Consider the following 18,142-nt stretch of genomic DNA (forward strand, 5'->3'; position numbering starts at 1 on the left):
AAGCGTCACCCAGAAAAAACCCCTTTGAGTCACGGCTTAATGACTTGAGACACACCCACTGGGCCGCTGTGAGGACTGGCCAATCAAACCGGAGGGGCGGGGTTAGAACAAGGCGTTATTGTGCAAGGGGGCGTATACAGGGAAGACAGGTTGACAGCCACTGCTGCCAAAGCTGAGAGTTACTGTAGGTGGAAGCTGCTGCAGGGGATCCCATTCTTCCAGGTACCTGTTTGTGGTTTCTTTACACAGCAGTAAGCACTATATAGGAGACTGTATCACCCTATAGTAATATTTATCTGATATGCCTGTATTAACACCAATGGGCTGATGGTCAGCTCTATAGCTGTGATGGACACTATATTCTTTTGAGTTCATCTTTTTTTCATCATCTTAAAAAGCAGTCATTTTCTTTTGCAGGTGACATCCCAAGGACATTTTCATATTGACAGTATGGCAGCAGAGGTAAATATTTCAAGTATTTAAAAACATTTGTTTCTTGTTTTGTTTGTTTCAGTATTTTATTTTAATAACCAGCTAAGGGTTAAAAAATGAAAGCCTCCATTTATGTTATTATGTATTGCCGATTTATCCAAATTCTATAGATTTGTTGTATTGTAACTCCTGGTACGAATGCATTATAAGTATAACTTATCATACCTTTAGATGGAACTGTGGCAAACCATGCCAAAAATGACATTGAGAAAAAGTAATCTGATGGCAGATAAGAACCATTTGGCCCATCCAGTCCGGCCATGTTTCCTGATGGAAAAACCTTAATCCTTAATCAGTCCTCGGTGTCGTCTTAGATTTAGGATAGCTGTATGCCTATCACAAGCATGTTTAAATTGCTTTACTTCCTTAGCCTCTACCACTTCTGCCGGCAGCCTGCTCCATTTATCTACTATACATACGGTAACTTAGGTTGCACAAACGCTGAAATGTCATTTAGTAATTACGGCATTACATTTCAGTAATTTATGTAAAAACTAAAAAAAATAACATTACACTGATGTACGGAAAGGTCTGCAGTAATGATGCCTGACATTTCCCTCTTGTCCTGTGACTAGGATTAAAGTCGCAAACTTTTCCGCTTCGCAAAACTCATGCACTTGCAGCCACATCTTTTTGTCTCCTCAATGCCGATAATTAACGGCAACTTAAAATTACTGCCAAACAAACTCATTTACGTTGAGTATCACCATTATTACTATTCTTATTTTTGTGTGCTTATTGCCATGGTGTGTAATTCATCACATTGTTATGTATGTTAATTTTATCATTAAGTATTGTCACTTGTGCAAAATAACATAGGATAGTTCCCTACCTGATAATCAAGGCTACTACCAAGGGACATTTTGGTAATTTTTTCTTCCCCAGCTCATGAGCTTTGGGACTGGGCTTAGGTCTTGCCACACACCTAACATGTATGACAATAGATGGTAATTTAAACAGAGAAAAATCTGTTTTTCCTCCCCTTGGTGGACGTTGAAACCTCTGCCCATTTCACAATACGTATTGGTCATTTGACTGCATGTTTAGTGTTCCAACTTTAGGCTGTTTTTCTATTGAACTTTCTGTGATGTTTAAATTTTGCAATAGAAGTTCATGTCCTGGAAAAGTACTGGACCATTGGTTGCTCAAACTAGGTATTTTCCTTCCAGGTCTTAGACGAGGGATTGGAAAAGATAGGAAATCCCGAGCATTTATAACATTACAAAATAGAAAGATATTTATGGTTCCTCATCTAGAAAAGGATAGCTCTGAAAGCATTTGATTGAGGGATAGTCAACAAAAACGATAATTATTCCATTAGTTAGAAGAGTTCATACATTGTGTATTAAATATCAATGATTTTTACTGTGGATTTTGTTTTTTCTTCCTTCAGGGAGATAAGTTATGGGGAGGAAGGTTTGTTGGCAGCATAGACCCCATCATGGAAATGTTCAATTCATCCGTGTCGTATGACCAGAGGATGTGGTCTGCTGACATCAGAGGGAGCCAGGCTTACGTCAAGGCCTTGGAAAAGGCTGGTTTAGTGAGCAAGTCTGAGATGGAAGAAATTTTCACAGGCCTGGATAAGGTACACTATGTAATATTAGAGATCACTACTGAAATTATGAGTGGTTTTTGGGGGGTTTCCAGGGAAATCGGCACCAACTTAATAATTAAATATGGCGACTGTCCAAGTTGACTAAGACATTTGAACGGACTTTGTATAATAAGGACAATGGAATTTTGTATCAATTTATCCATGTCATTGCCTGCTCTTCGTTCATGTTGAAAGCCAACCTAAACACAAAATATCAATCAAGGGTGAAACAGGGAACCTTAAAGTAACAATCTAGTCCCCATAATGCATTTTTATTCTTATAATGCACATGGACGGTGTCCATTTTCCACAGACTCCAAGAACATTGTTGCATGTTTTCTTCAGTTATTAGTGTTAGAAAATTAGATTTCCATCTTAGCTAAGGCAGTTTAAACGAAGTGTTGGAAGAAGTATAAAATAGTATGTATGCTAGGGAACCATCAGTGTTCAGATAGCATAAAGTGATTGGCTGCTGCTACTCCCATTGATTTCAGTAAGAGGGCTACTGAGCATGTGCAAGAAATGTATTTATGAATACTTCCTGCTTTCAGTAGAGACAGAAGTCTCATTTTCTGACTCTAATAACTAAATAATGGCCCCACTGATCTGCATGCAGCAAAATGCCTTTAGATCCCCTGCAAAATCAACTTTGGCATTCACTTAACATACAAATAGGGTATGTGTTGAGTGTAAGAAAGTGTCTTTACATTTATGTATTCCCCAGTGAATAAAATACCATTAAGATTGTGTTTTGGTCTACTAATATACAGATCCATGAAGAGTGGTCTCAAGGAACTTTTGTCCTGACTAAAGGTGACGAGGACATTCACACTGCCAATGAACGTCGCCTTAAGGTAATAATAGGAGACACTCAAGTCTTCCGGATACTTCCACTAGGCTGTCTCATATAGTTGCCTGTTGTCCAACTGAATGGCCACAACCCATTACTTGTGGAAGGATATGGCTAGAATACATGTGGTTTTATACTGTTACATTGATGTTGAAGCTTCCTGTGAGATCAAGCATCTAATCCTGAGGATCTTTTTGGAGATAGAGAAGAACAAGCCTCATGTTTGGCTTGACGACCCACATAACCTTGTACTACTAAACTATCCAGAGTATCATTCTTTAATTCAGTTACCAACTTTACTCCAATGCTTGATAAATTGTTGAAAATTGCTTACGCTCTTTTTGTTTAGGAACTTATTGGAGAGGCTGCAGGAAAGCTCCATACAGGAAGAAGTAGAAATGACCAGGTAAATGCATACATGCTTATTTATATAAATGCATTAGTATTGCAATATATACATTTAAACAATATAGTTAATAAAGTAAAATTAAATTGGGGGGAAAGGAGTTCCTTGCACTCCCTAAGATCAACACTGCTCCCTGTCAGATCTTCCTACCGTGCTGTACGTCCCACCCAAGACTCTATCAAAATGAAATGCCGCACATTGTTTTCTTCTATAATATCAGGTAATAACATGATGAGATTTCATCATGACAAGAAAGGAAAAAAACCCTCTTGCACTTCATTTGCTGTGCACTATAACAATGATACTTGTAAGCTAAGTACATTCTGCATTAAAACAAAGATATCAGGTGCTACCAGGAAGGCTGGGTGTAATTAAATACCCTTATGGGCCACGAGATGACTAAGTAATGGATATTTTTGACATAGGAGTAAATTCAAGTATCTACATAATATAAGGACCTTTGTACTTGAGCATGGGAAATCTGGAATATATTACTGCATATACAATACATTGATATATTATATACATATATTCATAACAATGTCTCTTATTTATTACATTTTATTTTTGTAGGTCGTCACAGACATGAGGCTGTGGCTGCGGGATTCCTGTTCTTCTCTGTATGTGCATTTAATTCGTCTTATCCGGACTATGGTAGACAGAGCAGCCATGTAAGTAAATGTGCCCTATTACATTGCATGTGTCTTTGAGTTCTCCCGGATGGTGTAAAATCTGTATAAAGCAGAGTGCAAAGTAACATATTTGATAACTCCCTGGGTTTGGCCTGAAGGCTCTGGAAATGGCCACCTGGACCTCTGGGGCTGCATTTGATCTCTGAGTAGGGGAAGTGGCATTTGGATCCACCTAATTTCTCCAACAGTACATGGTTACATCTTTATTTATACCAAGGAGGCCCCAAAATATCAAAAAGCCACTGAAATACTAAGCCTAGGCAAACTATAGCCCACATATTAAATAGAATGCTACATATAACATAATAATGTCCCCGGTAAACATTAGCTGTATTGGGATAATTCAGTTAAGAATGATTTCAGCACTGGATAGCCTAAAAGATTATGTAAATAAATATCTAGAATGTTAGCCATGGGCCACAGGTTCATTAAGTTGGATTACAAGTGGTATTACTTTGATGCCACCAAAACCTTTTGATGAGGAGAGCATTGTGGGTAAAACAGACAAGGTGATCTTGTGAAATACAGATCTCTGACAGTCAGGGATTGCAATGAGTAATGACCTCTAGATCACTTCTCGTGGTTTGATTTTTTCCACCCCTCTGGAACACATTATTTTATCCTTGAACTTTATCTGGATTTTGTCATTTTGATTTTGTCACGTTGGTTTTTGGTATCACGAGGGTAACTTGTGTGTGATATTGATACAAGAGTGGTCATGTGAATTGTTGCAGCTCTCTAGTATGGAATATTTGATAGGGATGTGGTTCTGCAACTTTACAGATCGCCATACAAACCTCACTTAGAATATTGTGTACAGTACTGGAGACCCTGAATCCAGAATAATGTTGACATTTACTAAAATGGTAAAGGGTTTGAAAAGTAAAAAAATTAGGAAAGACTAAAAGGACAGTGTAAACAGCCTGGAGAAGAGAAAAGATGGGGGTGATAGAAAAATTTAAATATAAAAAGAGATTCAACAAACTACAGTAGGGAGGTATATTTCAAAGGAGAAGAAACATTAGAACAAGAGGTCTAAAACTAGAAGGTCAGAGGCTTAAATGCAGTGTGAGGATTCTTTACCTTATGGAAGGATTGTAGGTAAGTGGAACAGCGTCCAAGCAGAAGTGAATTTAAACATGCATGGGAATGTTTTCACTATTGCCGTCTGCTAATAGCCGGCTTGTCATACTGCACAACTGGCCAACCTTTCATCCTTAGCTTTGTAGCGCCACCATATCTTTGTCGATATTTCAAAGCATTTTGTTTGTATTAACAAGCTTGTCCCAAGCCAATATAAATGTGTGATTCATTTATTCTATAATGACTTCTGAGCCGACAGGCTTATCTGGGCAAGAACATCATTATTTAGTTCTAAAAAGCAAAGGCACTTGTAAAAAGGACATCCAGCGAGTCCATCACATTTATCAGAAACGTGGTAAAATCTGAGGTTAATTTCACTGGTTTGTGATTTGTCTTTTCACTACAATGTCATGGACAGGGCTAGATTTTAAGGCAGACCAGGGATGCGTCTTAAGTGTCCCCTTTTTTTACGGTGGGGCTTACAGATGCTGAAGGTGGGACTTACTGGTAGCTTCACCCCAGTTACTCCTGTTTTATTATTGGGCTATTTCAGTGATACTCCACGTGCAAGGGTTTTTACATTTATTTTTTGATAAGATAACATAATGCCACAATTACTTGGGAATTGGGAGACTGGTGATGACAAATAGCTCATTTTAAGTAAACTGTATAGAAATATAGAACGTGGGAAAAATAGTTTATGCTCAAGAACTATGAATTAGAAAAATTGACTTTCCCATTATCCGTACTGATTTTATTCGGAAGATCACTGCGTATAACCAAAAGGCCTAATGCCAATATAGAGGAATTATGTTCCAACACATTTTTGCATAATATTCTGTTAGTGCGACTGATGTTGATAAATATTAATGGCTGTAATCCCAATGTCTTTGTGTATCCTGTTCTGATGCTGACGCCATGGTTGTTTCCACAGAGAAGTTGATATACTTTTTCCGGGGTATACTCACATGCAGAGAGCTCAACCTATTCGTTGGAGTCACTGGATACTGTGGTAAGAAAAAAACATGTATTTCATGCAAAACATTCATTGTTTATCACAATATTTTGTTGGAATAAATACGTTTAATACGCTATACTATTATCATTGCCCAGTTATAACAAAATGCTATTTTATTAATCCTTTGATGCCAGGACACTACTTCGCTTTGTAAAACGTAGCCGGCTGGAGTTGGAATTGTACTCTTACAGACAAAATAAGAGGGTGTAATGCAAAAAAAATACATTTATTGTTAGAATAAATTTATTTTTGAGCGCCTTGAAAATGTTCCCCTTTCTAGAAACCATGTTAGCAAAATGAATTAGACGCACGCATCTGTATATCTTTATACAAACTCTTACGGAAACCATCCCTTTCTCAGTTAAAGCCTTCCCCTTCCCCGCTATAGTGATGTAGTAATTTAGGTTGAAAAAAATTCAACTTTGCTGTTGATCCAGAAGAAGGCACAAAAATATCCTACATTGAAGTGATCTCCAAATGAGAAAAACTATTCTAATTGGGGTAATGGACTTATGTGTTTTATGCAGTGGTTAAGGGGACATGCCGAGAAATAAGTACAATGTTAAGAACTTTAAGGCAAGAGTGTAGCTGAATTGTACCTCAATTAGTGGCAGGCACTATAATGAGAATTAAACATTGGTTGACCTCAAAATGATAATCTGTCTTGAGTGCTGGTTCCTGCCTGGACAGTTTCTATAAAGTCTATTGTGTCTGGCTTCAGGGCAATTGCATGCTGGTTTTCACCTTTCATTACCATGTTCTCCTGAAAATGATGAACTGGTGTAACTTTACTGAGACAGAACAGGAAGGGTGAAACCCCGGCAAAACGGGCATCCGGCCAGAGCACTTTAACCTTTCATAAGCAATGTTCAATTATTTCTTACTTTCTTGGTGTGCGATATTACCTTGGGTTTCTCCTGCCATAATGATCTGATCTGACACTGCATAACACATAGTTAAATATGTGAGATAATATTGGATCATTCCCTGAAAGTTAAGTATGCACTTTGTAGGGCCAGCTCAGTCACTGGAAGGCCCTTAGTAATGCATAGTTGGTATGTTGAAGCCACAACACTTGTACAAATTGTTGCTTTTGCAGATAAACCCCAATGTCCACTGCAACTGTGTTTCTCAATATTGGTGCAAGTAGGGCTACTGCGGGTTTCTGTTCACTCGTGGTGTGCGATTTACACGTACATTTCCGTTAAAAAGTAACTAGAATGACTTTATTTCATATTTGTTGTAATATATTTTTTCTACAGCCATGCAGTTGCATTATGCAGGGATGCTGAGAGGCTGGGAGAGATAAGGAAGAGAATTAACGTACTGCCCTTGGGAAGGTAATGTAGTAAGATGTTTAATAACGCAAACACATGACATACGCTATGTAGTTACATGATATTTATAAAATGTGATAAAAATCAAGACTTTGTTTTTTTATTTTCAAAGAGATTGTTAAAATGGCCTTTATATTACATCTGAGGTCTCGAAAGCTCTAATATGCTCAGAGAAGTGACTGCTTGTTTAGGGGTTTAGATGCAACCATTGAAGGAGCTCCTTCACCTACCAGCTTCGGTATAACATTTTTAAAACTAAACACAGAACTAGAAACACCATTCCTAATACAGTTAAATGCTGAGATGCTTCGCAGAAATAATCCTTTAATCAGGTATTTTGGCAGGAACGCTTAATTGTCTTATGACACAGAAGCAGGCGCTGAGATGTCGTTGCCATAGAAACAGTAAAAATGGCTTCATTGTCTTTGTTGCGATTACATGTCGATAGGAAGTAATTAAATAGCAGATCCTCTGTTTATTTGCTTAACGTAATAAAAGGCTCCAGGGCCGGACTGGCCATTTGGCACAACAGGCAAATGCCCAGTTGGTCGCTGGACAACAGCACCCCATCATCACCTGCAGTGTGGGGCCACCAGTTGGATTTGCGCAGTTGCATCACTATAGAAATGTAACATGAGGCCGAGCTTATACAGCCGGCGGGCCCCTGGCCTTAAAGTGTCAGGGCCACCTAGTCAACCCCAATCTGGCCCTGGAAGGCTCAATTAATCAATTAACACTTTCTGTATTTATTGACAGCGGGGCCATAGCTGGAAACCCTTTAGGAGTGGACAGAGAACTCCTCCGGAAGGGTAGGTTTCTTTTGGTTTTGTTTTTGCGTCTCCAGTCGTTACTAACAGAATTACGGATACTTTGCTTTATGTCGGGCTCTTCAAAGCCTACAGTGAAAGTAATCTGTAATAGGAGTCTTAAGAGCTTCTTTAAGATATATATACGTAAGTTTTACTCATTGAGTGTCAGATGGCTGCACGATGGTTGTTCAGAAAAAGCTAAAATCAAAATATAATTGGTTAGGTTTATTTGGGATTCGTTCAGCCGCAGCAGCGTTAACAGCATGGTGTGTGAAGTTTAGACATTCAAAGGTCTTGCAGATTATTTTTTTAAAACTTGCTGAAGTGGATCCATGCGAGCGAAGGGCAAAAACCCCATAGCAGAGACAGAGAAGCTGGTTCAAGGGCAGAGTGTCGGAATGGACGACCACAAGCGGAATTTCTGGCTAACCCAGTATGAGTAAATGAAGCCTATGGAAATCATGTTATTTGAGTGACTCACACGTGTCAAAGCAGGAAGCAGTTAAAAAAAAACAGACTTGGTTAAGGAAAAGAAGGGAAAAAAAACTTTATATGATATGCCTAAATGTATTCACACCCAAATACTACGCTGTGTAAATGTATTACTTAATCATTAAATGTATTACTTAATCATTAAAAAAAACACATGTAAATAATGGTAAGTACAAATGCCTTCAAAGTGATTCCTATAGATCATATATTTTGCTATGCAACCATCATCAATAAGAGGATCTAAGTACAAAAAATGTTTTGCCCAGTTTTTATCATTGTGTAAAGACATGAAGATACCTATAAGTGAGCCAGTTCATTAAATTAAATGAGTTTTTGATGTCAGAAATGGCAGCCTCATATTTTAAGGTACTATCATGTAACTTACCTGGTCTTCTTTCATCCACAGAACTCAACTTTGACTCTGTCAGCCTTAACAGCATGGATGCGACCAGTGAACGAGACTTCATAGGTATATAAGGGATATTTACTGCTATTTACATTAAAACTTACACCCGCCATGAAAATATATGAATTACAGGGTTCTCGTTAAAAAAAAAAAAAAAGAACATTAAACTATTGATTGCACTTACCAAGTCCCTAACAACAGTTTGGATTGAAATCAGAGGCTGTTTATATACATATGCTGTAGGCACATATGCATAGTCTACCTTGATTCTGTTTACTGGGTTTCTCACTTCATGACGCCATAATGCCTACATTACACTTTGTTCCTACATACACTCATTTATCATACGCTCATTTGTATATCATCTCCATATTACAAAATATATTTCTTCAAAAAAAAAAACCAAATGCAAATCTACATAGAACTGCCACTAACCAGACCGACACCTTATATGATCGCATAAATCCCGCGCTTTTAGAAATGGTCTATTATTGTATCGTGACGTGTGTATTCAGTGTTCTTGCATCCTTTTCTGCTTACACATTTTGCTGTCATTATGTGCCTCTTCTTGTAACCTGTTGTTTTTTTATCTGCTTCTAGCTGAGTTTCTGTTCTGGGCATCTCTGTGCATGACTCACCTTAGCAAGATCTCTGAAGACCTTATTATCTACAGTACTAAGGAATTTAACTTTGTGACCCTTTCAGATTCCTACAGGTGAGTGTGCGTGTATATATAAATATATTTTCATACACACATATACATACTGATCAGCCATAACATTATGATCACTGACAGGTGAAGTGAATGACACTGATATTTTGTTATCATGACCCCTGTCAGCAAGTAGGATATATTAGGCAGCAAGTGAACATTTCACCCTCAAAGTTGGTGCGTTAGAAGCAGGAAAAATGGGCACGTGTAAGGATCTGAGCGACTTTGACAAGCGCCAAATTGTGATGGCTGGACGACTGGGTCAGAGCATCTCCAAAACTATAGCTCTTGTGGGGTGTTCCCGGTCTGCAGTGGTCTGAGGGAGGAAAAGTGGTGAACCGGCAAAAGCGTAATGGGCGGCCAAAGGAGTCCATGTCTCGAAGGATCAGATCTGTTTTGGAGGCAAAGGGGGACCTACACAATATTAGTCAGGTGGTCATAATGTTATGGCTGATCGGTGTATTTTGAAGCCAAACATTTGATTAGCAGGAAATAAAATTTGTTGTCTGAAAACAAATGGACCCAAAATAAATTTTGGTCCATTTGGACAAGTCTACTTTCTCTTTAATTGCATGTGGAAATTCAAACTGAAATCCAGATCTGGATTGCAGACTAACTAACTAGTCTATCTGGTGTACTAAACTGAAACAAATCATCTATCCAGCCAAGGGAATCAACAAATACTAACATCCCACTATTCCTTAAAATATTTTTAAAAATGTAAAAAAATAACTTATGTTAGACATCAAATGGATTTCCATATATTTAGATTTTTGTCTCATTTATTTTACCATAAAAATATATTAATATATGTTTTACCATTTTTTTTATTACTATTTGTAGTACTGGAAGTAGTTTAATGCCCCAGAAGAAGAACCCTGACAGTTTGGAGCTAATCCGCAGCAAAGCTGGACGCGTCTTTGGCCGAGTATGTGATAGACGTATAACAGTGGATGAGACCTAGGTTTGAGATCCAAATGAGATAAATTGATAGAATAAAGAGAAGCTGATTGTATAGTAGGGTGTCAAGCTCCAGGCCTTGTCGATCACAAGCAGGATCTCTGAATATATGAACTTTGTACAAATTATACTTAATCCTCTATATGACCTGTATACTAGTATAAGTATATATACCCAAAGAGGAGTGCACAAGGTTACCAAGCCTCAATCCTTACTACATACTTACAAGAACCTAACATTTTCAAATAATGTTAAAATATATTTGTTTTGCAGTGCTCTGGGTTCCTCATGACACTAAAAGGACTTCCAAGCACTTACAACAAGGATTTGCAGGTAAGGATAAGCAGGAAAATGTGCAGCCATACAGCACTGAAATTACCAACTAAATCCCGAGCAATAGCTTGCAACCCTGCCACAGCATGTTCATGTCATATAATACAAACTTGTTAGGTACTCATTAATCTAACATTTTTATGGTTGTTGGAAAAACCTCCACTGAAAAACAACCACGACCAAAGCTGCTTTTGGCGACTTCTTGGCCGCTTTCTATGTTATGAAATTTAACAAAAATGTGTTGCTCTTAAACGTCATCATACCTCTAGACATTTAATAGTAGTGATATGCTAAATTAAAAAATGATCAGGAGATAATTTTGGGTAGCATACTCAACCTTCCTCACCCGTGTTTTTGCTGTGTACAGGAAGATAAAGAAGCCGTTTTCGATGTCTATGATACAATATGCGCTGTACTTCAAGTTGCATCTGGGGTGATTTCCACATTGCAGGTATCTTTCTCAATTATTTAAAGCCTGGAGATGTTTCATATAGTACTTAAAAATGTATGTTAGCGGTGGGCAAACACCGCTTTAAAGTGATAAATCCTTTACTAGGGTTGTTGGACTGTAGCTCCTGTTATGCTCAGTTGAACTCTTGCTATGTAAAAATGAAGCCACAACTGGCCAGGTTTGGTTCCCTGCACAACCCTTTCCTTTCTGGTAGAAAATGAATGAATATGTTATCGGTAGATAGTATAGATGCTTGTAAAATTGTTAGTGAAATGATCTAACTAGAAAATTCTGTCCCTTTTCAGATAAACAAAGAAGCGATGGAGAAAGCCTTGAGTCCAGACATGTTGGCCACTGATATTGCCTATTACCTGGTCAGAAAAGGGGTGTGTAGTACAATATTCTTCCTTAACACATGGGTTTTGTTGATTTTTTTTGGCCCATAAGCTGTTTTCATATTCACATTTTAATACAGCTTTAAATTTTATGCATAAACACTGTCGTGTAGCCTGGTGGAATCAACTTCTCCATTTCTACTTTCCCATATTCAAATTCTACTTACCTAAAATTGGAAGCTGTAATGTGATTATAAATTATATCAAACATGTACTTTCCTAAGGGGTATAGCCACTTACCTTTTATTTTATCTTAGGAAGCCATTGTAATTTTCCCCACATTGAGCCCATATTGTTGAGGACTTTATTTGGAGAATCACAAAAAAAATTGCATTGCTGGTTCCACATTTGCAAGGGACCACAGTGTGTTTCTTCCTTGATGTTTACCTGAGCAGAATTTAGAGAAACAACCAAGTGGTCAGAAATAACCGTGATGATTATTGTATGTGATCGCCAAGGACATTATCAGTCCAAGTCAGTATTTAGCACTAAACATGATTTTTTGGCATCCATGGTGTAGGTTTTCCACCACCAGAAAAATGCGTGATATACTAATTACATTCTTGAATTCCAGATTGAAATAAGCTGTTTAAAAGGATGATGTTAGATGATGTAGATGAGATATGGCTCTTTTCTCAAAACAGATGCCCTTCAGACAAGCTCACGGAGTCTCTGGTAAAGCAGTCCAGCTTGCAGAAACAAAGGGGGTCTCCATCAATAAGCTTTCCTTGGATGACCTAAAGAGCATCAGGTGTGCTATATGATTCAGCTTTCATTAACTCTTCTTTGAGTCTGCTTTTCTTGATATGTCCCACAATAGATATCATAAGCAGGTCCGTTATTCTGAATTATTCACACAACACATCATAGCGTTAGCACTTTCTGCTTAAATGGTTACCTTCAGTACGATCTAGAAAACAAAACCTTCCTCTGTACGAATCCTATTGATTTTGGTGGTAACTAGATGACTGCCTTGTGTGTGTAGCTCTTCCATTGTTTGCTTCTATCATGGCATAATACTACAGACAACGCCCCCTATAAGTGGGGAAAGGAGACCCCAATGACGTGCCCAGCAGTACTTTTTTTTTTTTTAAATACCTAATAAATCAGCACAGGAGCATGATACGCATTCTCTTGTTTTTGCAGTACTTTGGTTTTGTAGATATTCTTTTAATTGTCTTATAGTTGCTTTGTTTGGGCCCCTTTCTCTTTCAAAAGCCCCTGATAATCATCTAAAGCATTCTGTAAAAAAAACAATTACTTAAAAATTCACATCTGTGCTCTTTCAGCCCCCTCTTCAGCAGTGATGTGTCCAAAGTGTGGAATTACACCAACAGTGTGGAGCAGTACACCGCGGCTGGGGGAACAGCAAAGAGCAGTGTGGTGGCCCAGGTGGAACAACTGAGAACCTGGATGAAGAATCACAAGGCCTAGTGATATTGTGGAAGGTCTAGCACAGGAATTGCCACTAAGGAAAATATGGTCATTGATGTTGTCTTTGTGTGATGGCATACATCATAAACGGTGCTGTTACTGAATTAAGTGATACATAACTACAACAGGAAAATTATAATTCTGCATTGTATTATGATTAGCATATTAGATAAACACATTAATTCCAATTTTATAGCTGCATCTCTAATGGCTAGTGCAAGGAGGTATACTGCATTACGCTCTAAGTATCTATAATGATGCCTATTGATAAATGTATATGGATATAAATCATTCTGTGGGCAACACTTTTCCATTAAAATGCATACCAAATGTATTAAACAAATAAGACCTTTTTGTCCTATGTACTTGCCAGTTAGTTACATTGATTCACTCTATACATATTTTTTTTTACTTGGGTCCAATCACTTCTTAGAGAGTGAAACCTGCTATGTCTTTGCATAGTTCATACTATCTGCAACGGTGTTTAATCGGTTGTGGAATGACCTTAGACCACAATGTTTAAACAGTAGCTAAGCCTAGCTATCCTGGCTCCTTGTACCTAATAAAACTATCTGTAGTCTATTCACTTAAGGGAGAGGCGAAGTTTCTTCACTATACGTTGAGAATGTCCAACCTTGGTGAGGCTCTGCAAGATTTCTCATTACATGCTGAATTATGCATTATACAGAGCCAACCCAGCTCTACATAATGGAGAAGCTTGCTGGTGTTGGCCCTTTATAGGAAATATTTAAGTTGGGGAGCGGAAACTTCAGCTCTCCATTTAGTGAATAAACCCTTCTCAGTTATTGGCTTAGGCTGGCTAATGCTGATTGCTTTCTATGTAAAAACTTGTCTTCATGTATCTTTTCACTTTATTGTAAAGCATAGTGCAGACACACATATCATCGGTTGTAAACATATACATCATAGAGAATTTAAAGTAAATCGCAGATGCCAAAAAAATTTTATGTCGCTCTGTTGTTGTGTGAATACCAGAAACCTTAATCACACAGCAAACCATTTAACATGGGGACAGAGCCACTATGCATTAAATAACTCGGGCAACATAGAGAAACAGACCACATACTTCCCATTGTGTACAAAAGTTAGATTTCCCTCTCCCCTTATCGGCGAAGAGGACATGACCCAGTATCTGCGCATGAGCTAAATCAGACTCATTAATTTGAAGAAACCTGGCGTGGGCCAAAACTAATAAAACTGTGAAATTTAAGATGGCTTACGCGCCCTCCACTCTTCACTAGCCACATCGAGCCAAGGGATCAAGCCAATGCCACTTCACCAGTAACTTTAACGTGGATTTAAAAAAATAAAAAAAGGTTAATAAAAAAATATAATTTGAATAATATATGACTTGATTAAACAGTGTCACCAGCTAGGTTTAAAAAATATGTTGTTAATTTCTATGTCTGATAACTAAGCAAAACAATTTTACATGGGAAACAGCACCTTTCTCATAAATGGTATGGTCCTAGGGCCCCATTCCACAGCTACGCGGTGTTACGGCTCTGGCATGTCCACCCAAGACCTGCAGAGTGCCCAGCTATGGTGTTGTATATGTGCTTAACCCCTTAATGACAAAACCTGTATATATACGGGCTCAAAATGCATTGTTTTCAATGGGTTTAGGGACCGCCCATTGTCCTTAAGGGGTTAATACCTACTACTCATCCATACATACACCAGCATTTTCCATCTCACTGCTCAGCAAATATACATTATCTGGCAGGAACTTTAATCTTTAAACATTTCCTATATCCTGTCTCCACTTCCTTCCCTGGCATAAAGGAAAATATTGTTAATTAACTGTGAAAAAAAAGAAGTGGCTCTAAAAAATATTGTTTGAAGGCAAACAATATATTTCTGTCAACACAATCATTATTATTTATTATTTTATATAGCGCCATCAAATTCCGTACCGCTGTACAATAGGTAGACAGGACATAACAAGTAGTATGTAACATAACAAATTGACTGGCAGAGACAACAGGTGAAGAGGGCCCTGCTCAAACAAGCTTACAATCAAAGAGAAAGTTATTGTTTATGATAGTTGATGATGTCATAGCGATTCGCATTCTCTCTTGAGACTATAAGCAGGACAACATGTTTAAAACCTGGCGCTATAAAGGTACATGTAAACCATTATGGACCATCTCCAGGTTGGGCTGGCCAGAGGGGCAAGGCAGGCAATTTCCATCTGGTCCAATCCTAATACTCAGTAGAGTTACGCAACGTTACGTGACAGCCGTTTGGTTAGCGTGTGTTAGTGTTTGTGTTTATCTACTACTTGTTATGTCCTGTCCAGGGGCGTACCTAGAGTATTTGGCACCCGGGGCGGATCCTGTAAGTGGCACCCCCCAAATGTAAAGACATCTACAAAATTATGTTGGCAAGAATATTTATTGCACCAATTTGTAAACTGTATGTCAACTGTAAACAACAAGAAATCTGAAAAAATAAATTAATAACTTGTAAGTAAAATAAATATGTTTAAATAACATTTACTGAACATATAATAGTGCTTTCTTTAATAACCCCCCAAAAAAACAACAAACAACAAGTTTCTAAGAAGCCCTAACAAATGAGTGACAAACATTACAAATTAAGTACTGGCTAAGCAGCTAAAGACACTATAAAAGACACTATAAACTAAAAAAAATTCTGATATTATAATCAGGAGTCACCATAACATTGTTCTCTTTTTATTTAAGCATTTGCATATATAGTGGTGTTGCCATGTCGACTCATGATTATATATACCATATGAACCAGACACTGACTGTGGTATAGCATGACACCTATCACTATATACTGAGCCAGGCAGTGACGGTGGTACAGCATAATGCCTATCACTCTATACTGAGACAGACATTGACGGTGGTGCAGCTTAAGTAATTTCATTATATATTGAGGCAAACATTACAGTGAAACAGCATAACTCCTATCACTATACACTGAGCCAGATACTACAGTGGAACAGCATAACACCTATCACTATAACTGAGCCAGATATTGATGGTGGTACAGCATAACCGCTATCTTTATATACTGAGCTAGACACTTATAGTAGTACAACATAACTATCATTATACACTGAGGCAGACATTGACAGTTGTGCAGCACAACTGCTATCATTATATACTGAGACACGCGCTGACAGTAGTACAACATAACTGTTTCCATTATATACTGAGGCACGCGCTGACGGTGGTACAACATAACTGTTAATATATACTGAGGCCCACATTGCCGGTGATACAGGATAACACCTATCACTTTATAGTGAGCACACATTGACGGTGGGGCAGCGTAATCCATATCACTATACATTGAGCCTGACATTTACAATAATGCAGCATAACCCATATCACTATATACAAAGCCATTGATGTGGTGTAGGCCTACCACTTCAGTGTCTGGCTTAGTATATAGTGGTAGGGGTTATGCTGCATTATTGTAAATGTCTAGATCGATGTATAGTGATAGAGATTATGCTGTACTGCCCTCAACTGCAGATCAGGGGAAGACTGTGAGAGTCAGTACAGCCTTCCCTTCTTCTGACTGCACCGTGACATTGGGAGGTCCTCTCCCCGTAATCATCCCCAAAGTCCATTTGTCCCCTACGTCACTAAACCACAACTCTCTTTTAATTACTCCCTGTAGTTCAGGTGTAGATCAAATAAACAACACATGGAAACAGCACGTGTAACTGAATAAGACATAAATATCCTGTATTTACAGGTATACATAAATAATGTATAGAAACACAGCATTGCAGGTATAAATCAACAGAACACACAAACCCAGCATTGCAGGTATAGATCAACTGGAAATCACTCAGCACTGAAGGTATAGATCAAATAAACAACACATGGAAACAGCACCCCAGGTATTGATCAACTGAATAAGACATAAAAACTCTGTATTTGCTGGTAAACATAAATAATGTATAGAAACATAGCATAGCAGATACAGACCAACACATTAACACACAAACCCAGCTTTTCAGGTATTGATCAATTGGAATTCACATAAAAACTCAGCATTAAAGTTATAGATAAAACACCCTAAATTACATAGATCACAGATTGCACACCCCAAAGCCAGCGTCCACATTGCCCACATAGAACCTGACCAGCACCCTGCGGTGGGGGTGCAAGGCCTCTGTCTCCCAGCTCTGCCACTGTATGGAACAGTATAGAGTGATGGGAGTTATGATGTACTTTAGAGCATAATTATAATGAAAAAGACATTGGAAATGGTACAGCATAACACCCATCACTCTCACACATTTACCAATCAACACTTACCAATCCACAGATTCCACACATACCACTCCACAGATTCCACACATACCACACATACCACTCCACAGATTCCACACATACCAATCCACAGATTCCACACATACCACACATACCAATCCACAGATTCCACACATACCAATCCACACATACCAATCCACAGATTCCACACAGATTCCACACATACTAATCCACACATAAACCAATCCACACATTCCACACATACCAATCCACACTTACCAATCCACACATATACCAATCCACAGATTCCACACATACCAATCCACACTTACCAATCCACACATATACCAATCCACACATATACCAATCCACAGATTCCACACATATACCAA

At 38.2% G+C, this 18,142-nt stretch overlaps 1 protein-coding gene across 1 annotated transcript; it reads left to right on the forward strand.

Moving 5' to 3' along the window:
- Positions 1-174: 174 nt before the first annotated feature.
- Positions 175-13,828, forward strand: ASL (argininosuccinate lyase). The gene is made up of 17 exons (XM_053454898.1): positions 175-228; positions 418-462; positions 1,886-2,080; positions 2,860-2,943; positions 3,289-3,345; positions 3,919-4,016; positions 6,055-6,132; positions 7,401-7,478; positions 8,232-8,284; positions 9,183-9,245; positions 9,783-9,897; positions 10,738-10,822; positions 11,128-11,187; positions 11,555-11,638; positions 11,944-12,024; positions 12,678-12,784; positions 13,323-13,828. Exons 2-17 carry the CDS (start codon positions 451-453, stop codon positions 13,465-13,467), a joined length of 1,395 nt encoding a protein of 464 aa, XP_053310873.1. The 5' UTR covers positions 175-228; positions 418-450; the 3' UTR covers positions 13,468-13,828.
- Positions 13,829-18,142: the final 4,314 nt, after the last annotated feature.

The sequence above is a fragment of the Spea bombifrons genome, chromosome 2 (genome assembly GCF_027358695.1).
Source record: "Spea bombifrons isolate aSpeBom1 chromosome 2, aSpeBom1.2.pri, whole genome shotgun sequence".
NCBI lineage: Eukaryota > Metazoa > Chordata > Amphibia > Anura > Pelobatidae > Spea > Spea bombifrons.

Excerpts from the sequence above, each read along its gene's own strand:
- ASL (XM_053454898.1), top strand. Across the intron at positions 2,944-3,288 it reads CCAATGAACGTCGCCTTAAG|GAACTTATTGGAGAGGCTGC; the intron begins GTAATAATAGGA and ends CTTTTTGTTTAG. Across the intron at positions 7,479-8,231 it reads AACGTACTGCCCTTGGGAAG|CGGGGCCATAGCTGGAAACC; the intron begins GTAATGTAGTAA and ends ATTTATTGACAG.